This window comes from Sinohyriopsis cumingii, chromosome 15 (assembly GCF_028554795.1).
Source record: "Sinohyriopsis cumingii isolate HCF-2022 chromosome 15, ASM2855479v2, whole genome shotgun sequence".
Taxonomy (NCBI): domain Eukaryota; kingdom Metazoa; phylum Mollusca; class Bivalvia; order Unionida; family Unionidae; genus Sinohyriopsis; species Sinohyriopsis cumingii.
In genome coordinates, this window is record NC_142975.1 from 21,782,946 (window position 1) to 21,800,549 (window position 17,604).

The window sequence follows — 17,604 nt, forward strand, 5'->3', positions numbered from 1 at the left end:
ATCCATTTCCAATATTTTTTCTGTAATAGTATTAATAGTGGCACCTCTATGGGTTTTTACGTCAGTTTTATATAATCCTCTTGTTCTTACTCCTTTGATTATTGATGATCCTATGAGAAGAGATCTGTCTTTAACTATGTTGTTGTTTTTACAAGTGGGGGGTTCAGATTATTTGCTTGGACTTCTTGATTTCCATGACTAGACTGACTGAGAGTTTGGTGACTGCTGTATTTAGTATTTGTATTTAATTTAGCTTCTTGCTGTAGGTAATTGGAGGTTGTCTTTAGAGCAGTTCCTTCTGTACCTGGTTTTGATGTTGAGTGAGACACATGATGGTCAGTCTGTTTACAGTATGTGCTTTAACTGATTTTTAGCTCTGCCCATCTAATACTTGTAGAAGAGATTCATCTTGTTTAATTGGTATGGTTATATCTATTTGTGTGTCTAATGATTTTTTTCTAATAGCTGGTTTTGGTATGGTCTGAGTGCCCTGACATGCTCTTGTGTTTTGGTTCTTTGACATGTTTGTGTATTGTGTTGTCTGGGTTTCCTGGCACACATTTTTGCATCTGATTTATTCATTTGAACACTGTAGACTCTTTGATTTTAGTGCAGATAGTTCCTGTTCTAACCTTTCTACTTGGGCCTGGAGAATACCTGTCACTACTAAGCACTGTATGGAGGTACAAGGCTGGTTATGGGTTCCATGGAACTCAAAGGAATTTGTTGCACCTATCATAAACTGGGGTCCTGGAGTGTCCTCTTCATTGATTGCAATCTGTTTTACTTCATGTAAAGCTGTACTGTTACTGCTGAGTGAATTTTGAGAGTTGTGGGCTTCATAGATGAGTGTTGAAGCCCTTGATTGAGAGGTAATTAATTTCAAACTGGTGTTATCTAACATTTGCTGACAAGTGTTGATAACAAAATATGTTGCAGTTTTGGGGTTTCAGTGTTACTGTCAGGAAGGATGAGGTCAGGTTAGGTGGGTAAGGATATATAATTAAAAGTTAGGGATTTGTTGTTGTGAGCTTTGAAAGTAACTCTAATGAAAGTTTTGCAGATCTTTAGTTTTAGCTTCTTGATGACATAAAACTTTAGAAAATACAAAGAGATGGAATAGAACAGCTCCAACATGCAGTCTAAGCAATAATACTATTGATTCAGATGAAATTAATTTATTATAAATGATTTGCATCACATAATTATATCACACAAAAACTCCAGAACAAACTTTAATTGTGGTATATTTAATTATCATGGCTACTAATAGACCTTACCTGTGGAAAGTTTTTCCATATTTACCTCCCCTTTACCACCATTTGTCACTTCCATCATTAAGTTATTAGTTAGAGTTACCGATTATGTACAAGTGCCCAATGCAAGAAGGACCTCTTAGAAACTAAAGTGACACTGCATGTGCTTCCATTATTTTCCATAAAACCTCCAGCCTCACATGTAAACATAGCATGTTACTCTGTCATTGGTGGAAACAGGAGATCTTTAAAGAAAAGGAAACATTTGTATCAGTCACATGTTACATGATGTATCCTATATAAACAGGACACCTGCACAAAGTAATTCATAGTTATTCTGCCAGTGCAGCAGAGTTGTAAGATCATAATAGGTGCTTATTTGGTATTAAAGTGGTGTTGTAGCAAGCTTAGGATGTAGTCCAAGCTACAATTGTTATTTGTCATATTTTCCTTTTGTTTATTTGCAATGGCTATGGAAGGGGACAAAGTCCTCAATTATGGACCTTTAAGCCAACTCAGAATTTTGGGGTTTGGGGCCATAAGATATTGCAACCTTTTGTGAGGTTAAGGCAACTTCCTCCAAAGGGAGAGGAGTTAAGAGGCCAAAAAAACAAGAAATTAAAGAAAATAAATTGAAGTATCTTGTGACTAAAGTTCAAACTCTGGCAAAATACATAATCCTGTGATGGCAATCAAACAAGATGAAAATATTGGGCAGTTGAAGATTTCCATTCCCATAGACATAAACAACCTGTCTGTAACAGATATTGAACTTTTTGAAGGAAAAATTGGGTCTAAATGAAATGCAGCCTGATATGGTAGATGACAATGAAATTAATGCCCTTCTCAGTGAACACCTACCTGAATTGCATTGAAAAGTTGAAAATGAAGGGTCTTATAGCAACACTGATGTTACTAAGCAGAGGTTGATACATGTACACTATTTAAGCTGATTGTTGCATGTAGACCACTCAAGTTGATTGATACATGAAGACCACTCAAGCTGATTGTTACATATAGACCACTCAAGTTGATTGATACATGTAGACAACTCAAACTGATTGGTACATGTAGACCATTCAAGCTGACTGATACATATGTAGACCACTCAAGCTGATTGATATATGTAGACCACTCAAGCTGATTGATACATGTAGACCACTCATGCTGACTGATACATATGTAGACCACTCAAGCTGATTGTTGCATGTAGACCACTCAATCTGATTGATACATGTAGACCATTCAAGCTGATTGATACATGTAGACCACTCGAGCTGATTGTTACATGTAGACCACTCAAGTTGATTGATACATGTAGACCACTCAAGCTGATTGTTATATGCAGACCACTCAAGCTGATTGATACATGTAGACAACTCAAGCTGATTGATACGTGTAGACCACTCAAGCTGATTGATACATGTAGACGACTCAAGCTGATTGATAGTTGTAGACCACTCAAACTGATTGATACATGTAGACCATTCAAGCTGATTGTTACATTTAGACCACTCAAGCTGATTGATACATGTAGACCACTCAGTCTGATTGATACATGTAGACAACTCAAACTGATTGATACATGCAGACCACTCAAGCTGATTGATACATGTAGACCACTCAAGCTGATTGATATGTGTAGACCACTCAAGCTGATTGATACATGTAGACCACTCAAGCTGATTGATAGTTGTAGACCACTCAAGCTGACTGATACATGTAGACCACTCAAGCTGATTGATACATGTAGACCACTCAAGCTGATTGATACATGTAGACCACTCAGTCTGATTGATACATGTAGACAACTCAAACTGATTGATACATGCAGACCACTCAAGCTGATTGATACATGTAGACCACTCAAGCTGATTGATATGTGTAGACCACTCAAGCTGATTGATACATGTAGACCACTCAAGCTGATTGATAGTTGTAGACCACTCAAGCTGACTGATACATGTAGACCACTCAAGCTGATTGATACATGTAGACCACTCAAGCTGATTGATACATGTAGACCACTCAGTCTGATTGATACATGTAGACAACTCAAACTGATTGATACATGCAGACCACTCAAGCTGACTGATACATATGTAGACCACTCAAGCTGATTGATACATGTAGACCACTCAAGCTGATTGATACGTGTAGACCACTCAAGCTGATTGATACATGTAGACGACTCAAGCTGATTGATAGTTGTAGACCACTCAAACTGATTGATACATGTAGACCATTCAAGCTGATTGTTACATTTAGACCATTCAAGCTGACTGATACATATGTAGACCACTCAAGCTGATTGATACATGTAGACCACTCAAGCTGATTGATACATGCAGACCACTCAAGCTGACTGATACATGTAGACCACTCAAGCTGATTGATACATGTAGACAACTCAGTCTGATTGATACATGTAGACCACTCAAGCTGATTGATACATGCAGACCACTCAAGCTGACTGATACATGTAGACCACTCAAGCTGATTGATACATGTAGACAACTCAGTCTGATTGATACATGTAGACCACTCAGTCTGATTGATACATGTAGACCACTCAAGCTGATTGATACATGTAAACCACTCAAGCTGATTGATACATGTAGACCACTCAAACTGATTGATACATGTAGACCACTCAAGCTGATTGATACATGTAGACAACTCAAACTGATTGATACATGTAGACCATTCAAGCTGATTGTTACATTTAGACCATTCAAGCTGACTGATACATATGTAGACCACTCAAGCTAATTGATACATGTAGACCACTCAAGCTGATTGATACATGCAGACCACTCAAGCTGACTGATACATGTAGACCACTCAAGCTGATTGATACATGTAGACAACTCAGTCTGATTGATACATGTAGACCACTCAAGCTGATTGATACATGTAGACCACTCAAGCTGATTGATACATGCAGACCACTCAAGCTGACTGATACATGTAGACCACTCAAGCTGATTGATACATGTAGACAACTCAGTCTGATTGATACATGTAGACCACTCAAGCAGATTGATACATGTAGACCACTCAAGCTGATTGATACATGCAGACCACTCAAGCTGATTGATACATGTAGACCACTCAAGCTGATTGATACATGTAGACAACTCAGTCTGATTGATACATGTAGACCACTCAAGCTGATTGATACATGTAGACCACTCAAGCTGATTGATACATGTAGACCACTCAAGCTGATTGATACATGTAGACAACTCAAACTGATTGATACATATTGACCACTCAAGCTGATTGATACATGTAGACCACTCAAGCTGATTGATACATGTAGACCACTCAAGCTGATTGATACATGTAGACCACTCAAACTGATTGATACATGTAGACCACTCAAGCTGATTGATACATGTAGACAACTCAAACTGATTGATACATGTAGACCACTCAGGCTGATTGATACATGTAGACCACTCAAGTTGATTGATACATGTAGACCACTCAAGCTGATTGATACATGTAGACCACTCAAGCTGATTGATACATGTAGACCACTCAAACTGATTGATACATGTAGACAACTCAAACTGATTGATACATGTAGACCACTGAAGCTGATTGATACATGTAGACCACTCAAGTTGATTGATACATGTAGACCACTCAAGCTGATTGATACATGTAGACCACTCAAGCTGATTGATACATGTAGACCACTCAAGCTGATTGATACATGTAGATGACTCAGACTGATTGATACATGTAGACCACTCAAGCTGATTGATACATGTAGACCACTCAAGCTGATTGATACATGCAGACCACTCAAGCTGACTGATACATGTAGACCACTCAAGCTGATTGATACATGTAGACAACTCAGTCTGATTGATACATGTAGACCACTCAAGCTGATTGATACATGTAGACCACTCAAGCTGATTGATACATGTAGACAACTCAAACTGATTGATACATGTAGACCACTCAAGCTGAGTGATACATGTAGACCACTCAGTCTGATTGATACATGTAGACCATTCAAACTGACTGATACATGTAGACCATTCAAACTGATTGATACATGTAGACCACTCAGTCTGATTGATACATGTAGACCACTCAAACTGATTGATACATGTAGACCATTCAAGCTGAGGTATCAGTTGGAAGACCCTGGCAAAAGCTGTAGGGAATTAACTTGTAAATAACACTGCATTGTGATGTTGTTCCTTTGGCAGTAAATATCATTGTTAGGAGATACAAATGCTTAGATATCAACAATTACCAATTCCAAACTGACCTCTTTCATGCTATCTGAGCTCTTTAGTAATTTTAAAACCAATCAAGATCCATGAATGTCTATAATATTTCTTTCTGAAATTACTTTGTACATAGTATAATCCATCTCCACAAACTTTAAAGTTCAAAACTGAATATCCACTAAATTGATCCTGCTGAAACAATTCATGTTAAATAATTGTTGTTTGCTGCTTATGAGTTCTTTAGTAACTTGATCATAATCCATTCAAATTTGAATCCTTTCTGAATAACTTCTGATCATATATATTAATCAGTGCACTTGAATTTTGAAATAAAAGTGTCATGTTCAAAGGGTAAGCCAGTGCAAAGTCACACGATCACAAGGAGTCTTTATTAGAAATATTCTACTCTGGAATCAAGGTGAGAATAAAAAATGGAAAAATTCTGTTCCATAATTTTTAAAATAATTATTTTGAGTATGCAAGAGATTTCAGTGAGTGATAGGAGGGACAGGAGACACACGTCATCTTGGATGGGAAACCCTCCTGGCTGTGAGGTTCACATTTATGCATATAATGTACTGTTCACAGTGCTCCTGTTCTGCAGTTCTAATTAAATGTGTATTCCTATAATTAAGTACACTTTTTTCTTCTTCAAATACATCCCAGATATAATGCCTTAGGAGAGCTACTGCTTCCCAGTAAATGCTGCCATCCCAGGCTAAAACGTTTTAGCTAAAAAGGCTAAATGTTTTCTGACCATTCAGGTGGAAGTGGCTGAGTTAGTGTTCTCCCAGTGATACAAACATTTGTGAGAATTGCCATGAATACTTCAGTTATTACTTTTGTTGAGCAGATTAGCATGCTTTCTACAGACAAGGAGGCCTTGCAATTCCACATGCAATGATTTTGGAAATTTTCTGCCTTGGAAATTTCCAACTTTTCTGCTGGCTCTCTCTCATCAAAGATAAAGTTTCTGGCTTTTCAGCATTATCACTTTGTCATCCTCACATACTTATGTGCCTTGGTACACACCTGCATGGGTAGTGATTGCATCCCCTTACATTGCTATATGTGTATTTAAATGTGTGTAGTTCTGTGTGTGATATAGAAAACTTGTATACTGTATATGATATAATATTGCTGTTTAATTTTCGCTACAGTCAAATAAATTCAGGGAAGTTCCCTATATTAATCTAGTCTTAGTATCCACTTCATATAAGTTATATATGCGGCAGTGCTCTACAGATTTTACCTGTATACAGGCCATCATTTGACCTTTCCTGGTGGTACCATAGTCTTAAAATAGCTATTACTGCATCCACATCTGCATTATCAATAATGATGCTTCAGTGGAATTTCATTTGTATGTATGGTGTGTACTATAGAAAACTGAATCTATAATCAATGTATAGTTTTCGTTGTAGTTGGATAAGTATATGTAAGTTTATTATGCATCGACCATTAGTCATAGTTCACTTCTTAGTTACTGTATAAGCAATGCTTTAGTGATTTTATAGTCATTATTGGCCTTTTCTACAGTCAAACTTATTAGAATTTTTATTTTATCATCCACTTTGCAAGCAATAATAGCTATGCCCCAATAGTACTCTTAAATTCATAAATCAGGATGCATCACACCTGTATATATTACCTGCTCCATTCTGCCTTATAGATTAATAGACCATTTTCAAGACCATACTGACAACCATTCTACATGTGTAGCTTAATCTGGTTGCCAATCCAGACTTGCAATATGGACAGAAGTCAATGGTCAGCATTATTTGGGGTACTAGAGTGGAAGGCACTAAGGAATGCCTTGAGGGATAATGATGTCATCAGTTTGCATGCTAGAGTTTGACTCCATATCACTTGCTAGGGAATTATTATTTAAAGGTAGAAAACAAACAAACAGTATCAGTTACTATCTTGCATATCAGATTTCAGACCTGTTACATTGAAAAATATCCCATACCATTATGGATGAATCTATCCCATATTGTGCCATTAGGAACTTCCTACACATGATGCCCAGTTTAGTGCTTCAGTATTCACGAGTTATTGCTTTACTTTACTCTCCAACCTTTGAAAGCCAAAGGGAGCCTGTACTTAGCAATAGCTTGGAAATAACCAAATCAGGATTTTAAGTGAGTTTACTGAGCTACTATCCACATCATTCTTCCACAGTTACATCACAAGGTGATGAAACTTGCTTGTAAGCCCCTTCACTTCTATTAAATATTAATTGATGCACAAAGATTCATCACGAATGGCTTTGACTAAAGAAGTTGCTTACCTGCTGTCACTGGAATTCTGTCCTTTTCCTTCCTCAGCAACAACTGCCAAGTCTAAAGTTTCAGTATCAGCTAAATGTGCCAAAAAAGAAGAACCTTCTTTCAAATTACTTCCACAGTTTGGCAGAGTTACTGACTTTCTGGGCTGCTTATAACATCAACTCAAGACCCAAACATCATCTGATTCTTAGACTCTCAAAGACACCTTCTCTTGAACTTGAGTCATTGATTCTACAAGTCTCACATTTGGATACCCTAGCAGCTGACCTGATATGTTGGTGATAACAAATCCATTCTCTCTATACATGGATTGGAAAGTTTGTAACAACACAGCAGCTGGTGTGCAATATTGTGGTCATGGGCTCTGTTGGATGTAGTATGGTGATCTTTAAATTAGCGAAACACAGTGTATTTTCTCCCGCCCCAAATCCTACAGGTCAGAGTCTGTTTCTAGAATGGAATGGACCATGTCTTATTAACAGACCTGCCAAACATTCTCTGGCCAATGCTCAAACACAAATTATGATCTTAAAACTTGGGTGGAATGAAATGTATTGCTTCCTACTTCCACCTTTCTTAACACCATCATAAGGCCACACTATGCTCATGACCTTTATCATTTAATCTCCTCTGTCATGATCTGCTGTTTGATGAAAATCTGCAAAGAATCCACCAAGGAGAACAACTTATCTCCATCACAGTGTTAGCTACTGCAGAGGGATTTTCAAGGTAATCAGCAAAAAGATCACATTGACAACAACTAGGAGTCATACTGAAGCTTCAACCATCTAAATCCACAGTTCTCTTGAACAAAAGTGCACAAGAGGCAGAGAGAGGGTGACCATTTTCACCAATGTTTCTTTCCATCAGAGCCTCTCTATCTTAAAACTGACACCATCATCATGGCCCCCTTATCACAGAAAGGAGAAGCTCAAATCTTTGCTACTGAATGGGACAAGATATGTCACAATGACATCTGAACCTGACAAGTGGTTTCCAAGGGACTCAGTATAACTTTCAGTGCATATCCTCCTTTGATCCCTCAACTACAAATGGACCTCTTCGTCTTAGATTGTGTTATTATATGGATGACTTTGGAGATTCCATCATCATGAAATTTAAAAAAATTTATTGTTGGGAGAGATATGCTTGGCAAATCAGGCAGTGAAATGTTTAGCAGTTTTGTCAAGTGTCACACAAACTGCAAATATCGTGTTCTCATTTAAAAAAAAAAAAACTTGGTTGAATAATAAAACTAGAATGTGTCAAAATGCAATGACATGATACAGAATCTATTCAGCAGTAAACATGTTCACTGTATGGTTTTAATAATCTCTTCAATATAATTTATCCTGAAAGTAAAGGTAATTATGAAGATAAACAAGCTACACCATTATAAAGAGATATTTAAATTCACAGTTAATTTAAACATGATTATGAATTGAGTAATAAGATTCAACAATGTAGCCTGCCACTCCCCCATACTTGCACACCTCTCCATTGATTTACAACCCTTTTTGTTAGTGTTGTATAGGTCCTTCTGTAACTGACACCCTCACTGATAGTGTGGTCAGTGTTTTTTTGACATCATTGTGTGTGTTATGAATTTGAGCCATGTACACATATACCCCACAGTTACATCCATACAGAGTCTGCCTTCCACTCCGGTATAACTACTGTAACTGATGATTTCATAGATTTTGGTACCAATACTGTATCAATCAACAGATAACTTAGCTTGTTAGCTAAAAGTTGTAGCCAGGTGGGAGGGCTGAATTTGCAAAGTAGTAGTAATTCTCTTAAGGTGTTATGATTAGGAAATTATTATTGAAGAATAATATTCTAGAAAAATTTTGTTTATAATGCATTGTTCCATTGTTATGAGAACATAAACAAAATTAAAATTTAGTTATTTAACAGATAAACAACAACAGTGATTTCAATAATAATAATGATAATAATAAAATGGGTCATACAAATTGTAAGACTGATATCATCTGTTTATATCTTACCACCAGTTAGCATTTTGTCTGGAGTTCATCTCATTTTAATTTCCATGCATATATAGTTAATGGATTCTTTAGAGAGGTCATGTGATTGACAATACTTAGTTCAGCTGACAAAACATCTAATTATGATCCAGTTATTATGAAGCAAGTGCAGCAGGCAAACCTAGGATGACACTTAAGATGACAGAACAGGGACTAGAATAGTACAGACTAGTAGACCTGAAGTTATTGTTCTTCATCCACAAGCTGTCATTGAAATAGTGTGCTTATTTGTGAAATGCCTTTCCAGGTTGGTATCTTGGAAACACTATAATATCCCGTATTTTTCTTGTACATGGAAGAAAAGACAGATTTAGAGTGAAATATAATTTTTTTCACATTTTGAGTAAATTTGTCAACCATAAAATCAACATTTATTAAAATAAATAGCTATGTGGTATCTTCCCACAATATGGTGTCTTTATTTGTTGAGAATTTTGTGTCTTAAATAAGGTATATTTGCATTTGTTATAATGTGCTATTATTAAAAAATTCAACCATTCAAATTTATACACAAAAAAATGATGGTGTATGTGTTTGAAGAATAATTTCAAGATTGTTTCAGATTTTACAATACTTTAGGTATCTATCAGTGTTCTTCTTAAGGAAGTTGATTCACCTAATGTGTATATCACAGCAACAGGAAGTAAAATGGCTGCTATTACACATCATTTTGTATGCTATGATTATAGCACATCAGTAAGGTTACCATATGGAATATTAGAGATGTAATTGTGCCTCAGTGAAGCAATGTAACTAAACTCAAAACTACATTACAGTGGAGGATGCCTTTTTATGATTGGATGAATAAAAATCAAAGAAATAGCGTAAAGGGGAGGTTTGCTTGAATTGGTATTTTTGTTAGAGGTAATTAATAGCTTTCTAGATTTAAGACTTGAGACATACTCAGTAATACAACAGATTTGACAGATTGCATCCTGGCAAGAAGGCCTTTTGAGTTGTACAAATGATTCTATTCTGCAGTCAGATATAGCCACCATTACTTAAAATATAAAATATTGAATGTAAAACCTCAATGAACAGGATTTGGCAGAAAGTATCCTAGCATGCCTTTCAGTTTTGCAAAAATGATGTTGATCAACTTTTTCATATAGTTATTGTTGCCACAAATTCTTTCAAGTTTGCCCAGATGATTCTACAGTTAAATATGGCTGTGTTACAATTCCATGGCCTTAAACTAAGTAAACAGAAAGAAACAAAACCAACAAGTGTTGTCTAAAACTTTACAAATAATATAATTCTCTTTGTTATTAAATTAAAATTTCAGAGGAAACTACAGTATTGTGAATTAAATCCAAAAATAATCCTAAAAGGTTCTATCATAAGTGCAAAAGAACAGTGTTCTTAATGGTTCCAGGTCCTCAAATTTGCTGATGTACCAATATCCTTGAATGTGTTGAATTGCCAACTCTTAATGTATCTATCCTCATATGTGCATTAAGACTCACTGTTGCCATGATATCGTACTTGAACTATGTTGCAATACGTCCCACATAACATATTTCACAATATAACAGAACCTCACAATAGAACCAACCTGACTCACCTATCCAATGGGAAACTATCCCCCCAAAACTTATCAATAAGTTTATTATTAAGATTGATTTTAAAGCTTTTAAACACCTATTTATAGCTCATATGCAATCTATGGCCATGCACCAGAGTCAAAGACACAATATATATAACAACAGCCATTTGAAACAATCCTTTAAATGTAAAAAAGCATCATATAGGTTCTGATTCCTTAGCCATCTGTCCCTATGCTTGGCTTATAGGTAGATGTCAGTCGAGTGAGTGATCTCAGACCCACTTGATCATCTTGTTTTTGAATAGCAATAGAAAGTCTCTGTAGGCTGTACCTTTTTTGACTTAAAAAAGGTCTTTATTTCAGATGTTTATATTAGACAGTAAATTCATCACAAAGACCTGCCAAGACTTTATTGATAGAAGATGTTGCAGTAGTAATAAACAGAGGTATGTAGCAAGTGTTTTTGACTCATCCCAGTAAATCAATTGCAAGTATAGCTATCATGTTTCAGGATGGAATGACAGCATTGGTGGTTAGTTAAAGTTTTGTGTTGAAGTTCTTAATATTCAGATAATGTGGGAATGGATGCAACATTGTTTGTTTGGGTCAGTGGTGAGACAAATATTTGAGTGGAACATTTTAATTGGTTATGCATAAATGTATTTTCTTTTTTGATATTTTTACAGTTATGGGCTTTATAGTCTTTTGCTGATATATAATTCAACCACACCTATTACTGTATTTACTGTATATATTGGAACACAATAAAATAATAATTTTTCTTCCTGTCCCAAAACTTATGGTGAAACTTTTTTTTACTTAGGTCATATGTCTCAAAATGTTTATTTGATAATAAAAAGAAAGAAACTAACCTTGTATTATTATCATTTATTCCTATTTTTTCAACTTGAACAATAAAGAATAAAATATATCCATGAAATCCATATATGTAGCATAGGCTTCTATACTGTAGAGTGTATCACTTATGTCCGATAACACAATCCACATTGTTCATTGACATGAACATTGAGAAACAAATTGTGTTTGGTTGTGCTCCAGGGTTAGAATATGCTATCTGACTGAAAACTGGATCCAACAAAATCGCAAATGAGAGGGAAACAATCAGCTGATATCTTGAAGGCAACTTCCATTCACTCATCATGGTATTAGGTGGAAAATAATCAAGACTGAATTTTTCCAGGTCTACTGTATGACAGTATCTTGCAAACAAATATTATTTGAAAGCACATTGAGTGTAAGTGACAATCTTTTTGCCAGCATGGGTTACAAAAGTATCGTTACTATTTACCCACAGACATCAATGCTCCTTTGTATTAATTATAACTATAGATGCCAAGCACAAAGAAGTCTGGGTGGTGAATAAACACAACTGGCAACAAGCAGTATACTCCTTCTTTGAACTTATCGACTGGACATCAAAGACAAAGGTTATTTTTTATTACAAAGCAATCTGACCTCAGATACCAACTTTGGACACTCTGAAGCTGTTTTTTTTAAAATTTCTTTTTAAAAGATATCAAAACAAAGGTTATTTTATTGCAAAGCAAGCTGACCTTGGAAGCTGACTATGATATTCTTTTAAGCATGCTGATCTATTTTTTTTAATATGCGAAGATGGTCAAGATCTGGAAGCTAACATTGGTTCCTTTTCACCAGTATTCATGGAAATTTTGAAAATAAATTGAAACTACGGAACAATTTTTAAAGTGACACAATATATTGGTTCATGCGTGGACATCGATGACCCAGTGTTGCCAAGAAGATTTCGAGAAAATAAAATCATATGATGAATTCATGAAGACCAGAAGAGAATCAGATGATTTTGCTGACAATATGATCATTAACATGGATGTAATTTTAGCGTACTTTGATCTCATTCCTGAATGGACTCATGATAAGATGGTGGTCAAAAGTGTGAGAATTAGCAAGACTGGTGCAGATCTGACAAAATCTGACTTTGGTCCTTGCAGTTTCTGCTTAAGGTGATGTGTTGCTTCTAAGTTTTTCATGGTATGAGAAAGCTAAAAACAATTCATGCACTGAAAGAATGGATCATACATATGCAGGAGAAGGGTTGTGTTCATGAGATGCTGCTGCAGTGGATTAAAGAGTTTTATCTCAAGTACAGTTTTATATTTTTTTAAATAAAATTTCAGTTGGAGTGCATTTTATGACTTGTAATTTTTGAATGATTTAATAGGTGTTCCACAACTTACAACTAGGAAAAAACAATGTGTCCCAGAACATACAGTGCACAAAAAATTACTTTTAAAATTAATTTATGGTTTCCCAACAAATGTAGTGTCCCAACATATACAGTAAATATGGTAGCTTGAAATGTTCATTTGGGGGGCAAATCTGACTAATATGTGGGGGTATATAGTCCTTTTTCAAGGGGATCTTGCAGGAATCAGCCATACAAGCCATGATGAAAGGAAACCAGACTAAGATGGCCAATATGGGATTGTCACAAGACTTTCAACAGTTTTGTCAATCATGATTTTGTTCATAATTTTCCCTACTAATCAGAAAGGAAGAAATTATATGATTCAAACTCTACAATTTGCAGGAAAGAGCTTCTGATTCTCGGTTCTATAAATCAAATTTATCAATTTGAAAATTTAGAAGCAAAATGTCTCTATAATCATCCACATCCGAAAAACTCCTTGAGTAAAGTTGAGTACATGATATTTAGTTGCCTGAAATGTATCTGTCTAATCAAAGGCAGTCTGGCCACTACCAAATAGATTTATAAAGATCATTCACTTCTTGGATATAATTACTTTAGGAGCATGTAAGTGTATTGCCATGTTACAATACAAATGTGTTTATTATGTGCCAGATAACAGAGAGATGCGGTGTGAAAGATGGCAAAAAGTTCTGTATAATTAATGTATGATTCTACAACTATACCATGGACACAAATAAGCCAATTTAAATTTAGTGAAAGAACTCGTCACCCATCTTTGGATGCATCTCTCTGAGAAAAAAAAGAATTATTCTTGGTCCAAGAATTTTTATATAACATTTTTTTAATTTTTAGATCAACATTTTGGTTCTGCTTACTGTATAAGACAGGTTTATATGTGCATCAAAATAGTGATGCTATTTAAGACATGGATGTCATTATCTCTTCCTTCTAAAACTTGTTCAAGTATCAACTAGTAGACCAACACAAGATGCTATTTGGTAAAGGGGAATGTCTTGGTGGATATCTGATTGAGAATGTAGATATATATCTATGTCTTTAACAAATCTATTTCATCCAGAAGAAAAGGATTTGAATTGTACTGAATCGATGATAAATCTAAGAGATAATCCCCTGAGACTGAATCAAGTGTACCCTCCTGAACTTAATCATTTAACCTGGATATAACTTTTTCCAAAATATTTTTAAAAATATTTTTCTGGTATAAAGTTGAGATAATGTTGATGAAGTCATAAGGGTAGTAATGCCAAATACCCAGTTGTATGAACTATATAGTCGGTGATTGTAGATTTTGGTATTGTCTCTGTGCAATTGAAACCATAAGGTTAAAAAAGCGAATTTACAAATAATATAGTATCACATTCCACCAAAACTTTTACATTTTCATGCACATATTTGAATATTAATATTGGAAAACTTAAATACTCATCTATTAGATTAATGGATATCTTAAAATCATTTTCCTGCAATTAGTTCCCAAAAATTTGACCTAATTAGTGAAAACCTATATTGTTTTAAAATGTCCTTGAGTCACAAGGTCATTCTGAGTCTTTTGAATTATGCCCAGCCTGAATTTAAGAGTAGGGTCTGATGCCAAGAACAGATCTCAAATAACCTCTTCCCAATATTGTTTATATGAAGATAATATAGGTCCTTTTCATGTTTCGTCTACTGGCACTTTAATTTATACTGAAATCTTTTGATAATCAGACAATTTGATGTATTTTGGTATTTAGCTTGGTTAAAAACTTTGACAAATTCAATCTTGTAAATCACTGTAAATTCAAATTAGCTGATACTGGCCACTGTCATGCTTGTTTGTTTGGAAGAGAACAAAATTTTGCATTCTGATCCATTCCTTAATCCAACCACGCTCCATGATGTGTTACATTCATGTGACCATATGTTTGGGATTATGAGTAAAATCTGTTGAACTGTCTGCACCTGTAAGGCATGTTGAGGTCAATGCCATTGAAATTATATGCATAATATCTCAGCATAAACACAGTCTGCTTAGCACATTATTTTTTATATTTATTTATTTATTTATTTTAAATGTTTTCTATTGAGATTACAAGCTGTTTGTTTTTACAAGATAAGTTTGACTATGGGGATAATTGCAGTTGTAACAAACTGTTCAATGTAACAGAGTTCTTGTTGGTTTCTTATGCTTTTTGTTGACTAGCCCCCAGGCCTATGGATTAATGTTGGGTTTCCATTTCATTGCTACTTGGGCCCTACTGTATTTGTCCCATTTTGTTTATATATACACTGTAAGGTGGCAGCAGTGTTGATTAGCTAAGTCAAAGACTAGTAAGTTAGATTTGTAGAAACAAAATTCACCATCACTATAAGCACATTACATTGACTGTATAGTCCACAGGAAAAGTGAACTCAGTGCTGGTAAAGCAAATCCATTGTGTCATGTATCATGAATATCATGTGTAGAACTATTTAATGTAACACCTTTTATTTATAATTCAAGTATATTTTAGTAATTCTATGGGGAAATGCTGGATTTTACCAAAACATTCTGAGACACAGCAGTTGCTGTATTTTTGCAAAAGGCCAAATCCTGACTGGGATTCCATCATATACTTCCCATGTCACTTATATCAGTCTCTACAACACATGTATATGTGCCATCAGTTTGTTGGGCAAATAATGCACAAACTCACCTTATCTTGATGGCTCAGTCTATTCAGTTTGGATAAGTTCCATTATTCTGACATTTTTCTACAGCATCATCATGCTTCTAATATGTATCCAACTAGTTCCCTGTATTTGCCTTCTACACCATTGATGAGACATTTATTTAATTGTTTTGTTATTTTGTTCTTTTATGTATATATATATATATATATATATATATATATATATATATATATATATATATATATATATATATATATTGGCACATCTAATTCAATTGCTTTGATTCTTAGGTATCTTGTTTTGAATTAGAAAATAATGAATAAACATTTCTCATGATAATAGGTATATTAATACATACAGTGTATTACAGGATCTATTGCAGAACATGTATTTGTGATATTCATGGTTTTGCTTTTTAATAGAAAGATCACAACAATATCAATGAAAGCATCCAAATCATGCGTTATTATTATCAACAAAGTACATGTAATAAGGTCATCAAATAATCCCTTCTATATTTTAAAAACTTGCCATTTTTTCACATAGAAGAATTAATAACCCTAAATTTTTTGTTCTTAATGGGCCCCATAAAGTGGCTAGTACATTTAAGCACAGCAATTACTAACCATAATTTCTTTGCTTACATTTACTCTCTTATGCTCATATCACAGCTATTTGACCCTGGAGGAAGAAATAAAAAATGACTCCAATTGGCCACCAGCCACTACTTCAGAAGCTGGCTTGGCCCAGGCTTTCCAGCGACTGGATAGTGCTTTCAAGAGCCCTCATTCCCAGGATGACACTGCCAGTCTGCTCAGCTTTGAGAGCATTGAAACAGCCAGTCTCAGGTCAACAGGTAAGATTTTGTTTGTCTTCTTGTCTTGCCTGCTCAAGCATGGCAAGACTATAATAGAATCTTCCCCATATGTGTGGGCAGGATGGGAGAATCCAGCTGAAGTGAATAACATTTTGTGCCAAGTATGAGGTCAGAGTGCCAAGCTCGATGGCTGGATTGAGGAATACAGAAATATGATTATGTGCCCAAAAATTTAAGAGTTGGTCAGTACTTCCAAGTGCTTTATATTGACTGAGTGTTTTAATTGCTTGTATGATTTCTGGTGTGATCTGATTTGGATGAATAGCACATATAAGTCTGTGCTTTTTCAATGGAGTGTGCCTATCAATGATATCTATAAAGAATGAGTGCCAAGAATCCAAAAGGACATTGATATCATCAGTCGTTTAATAATGTGCCATGAAATATACTTTATAATCTTAGAACTTCTCATTAAAAGTTTTAAAAATCTATATGAAATTTT

The 17,604-nt window shown here is 35.1% G+C and overlaps 1 protein-coding gene across 2 annotated transcripts in view; it reads left to right on the forward strand.

Moving 5' to 3' along the window:
* Window positions 1–17,604, forward strand: part of LOC149781391 (polyamine-transporting ATPase 13A3-like) — a 364,470-nt gene that overhangs the window by 327,465 nt on the left and 19,401 nt on the right. For both annotated transcript variants that reach the window (XM_089935485.1, XM_089935486.1), the window contains 2 exons: window positions 11,764–11,846; window positions 16,957–17,141. In XM_089935485.1, coding sequence (XP_089791611.1) covers window positions 11,764–11,846; window positions 16,957–17,141 — 268 coding nt within the window. The remainder of the gene's footprint in view (window positions 1–11,763; window positions 11,847–16,956; window positions 17,142–17,604) is intronic.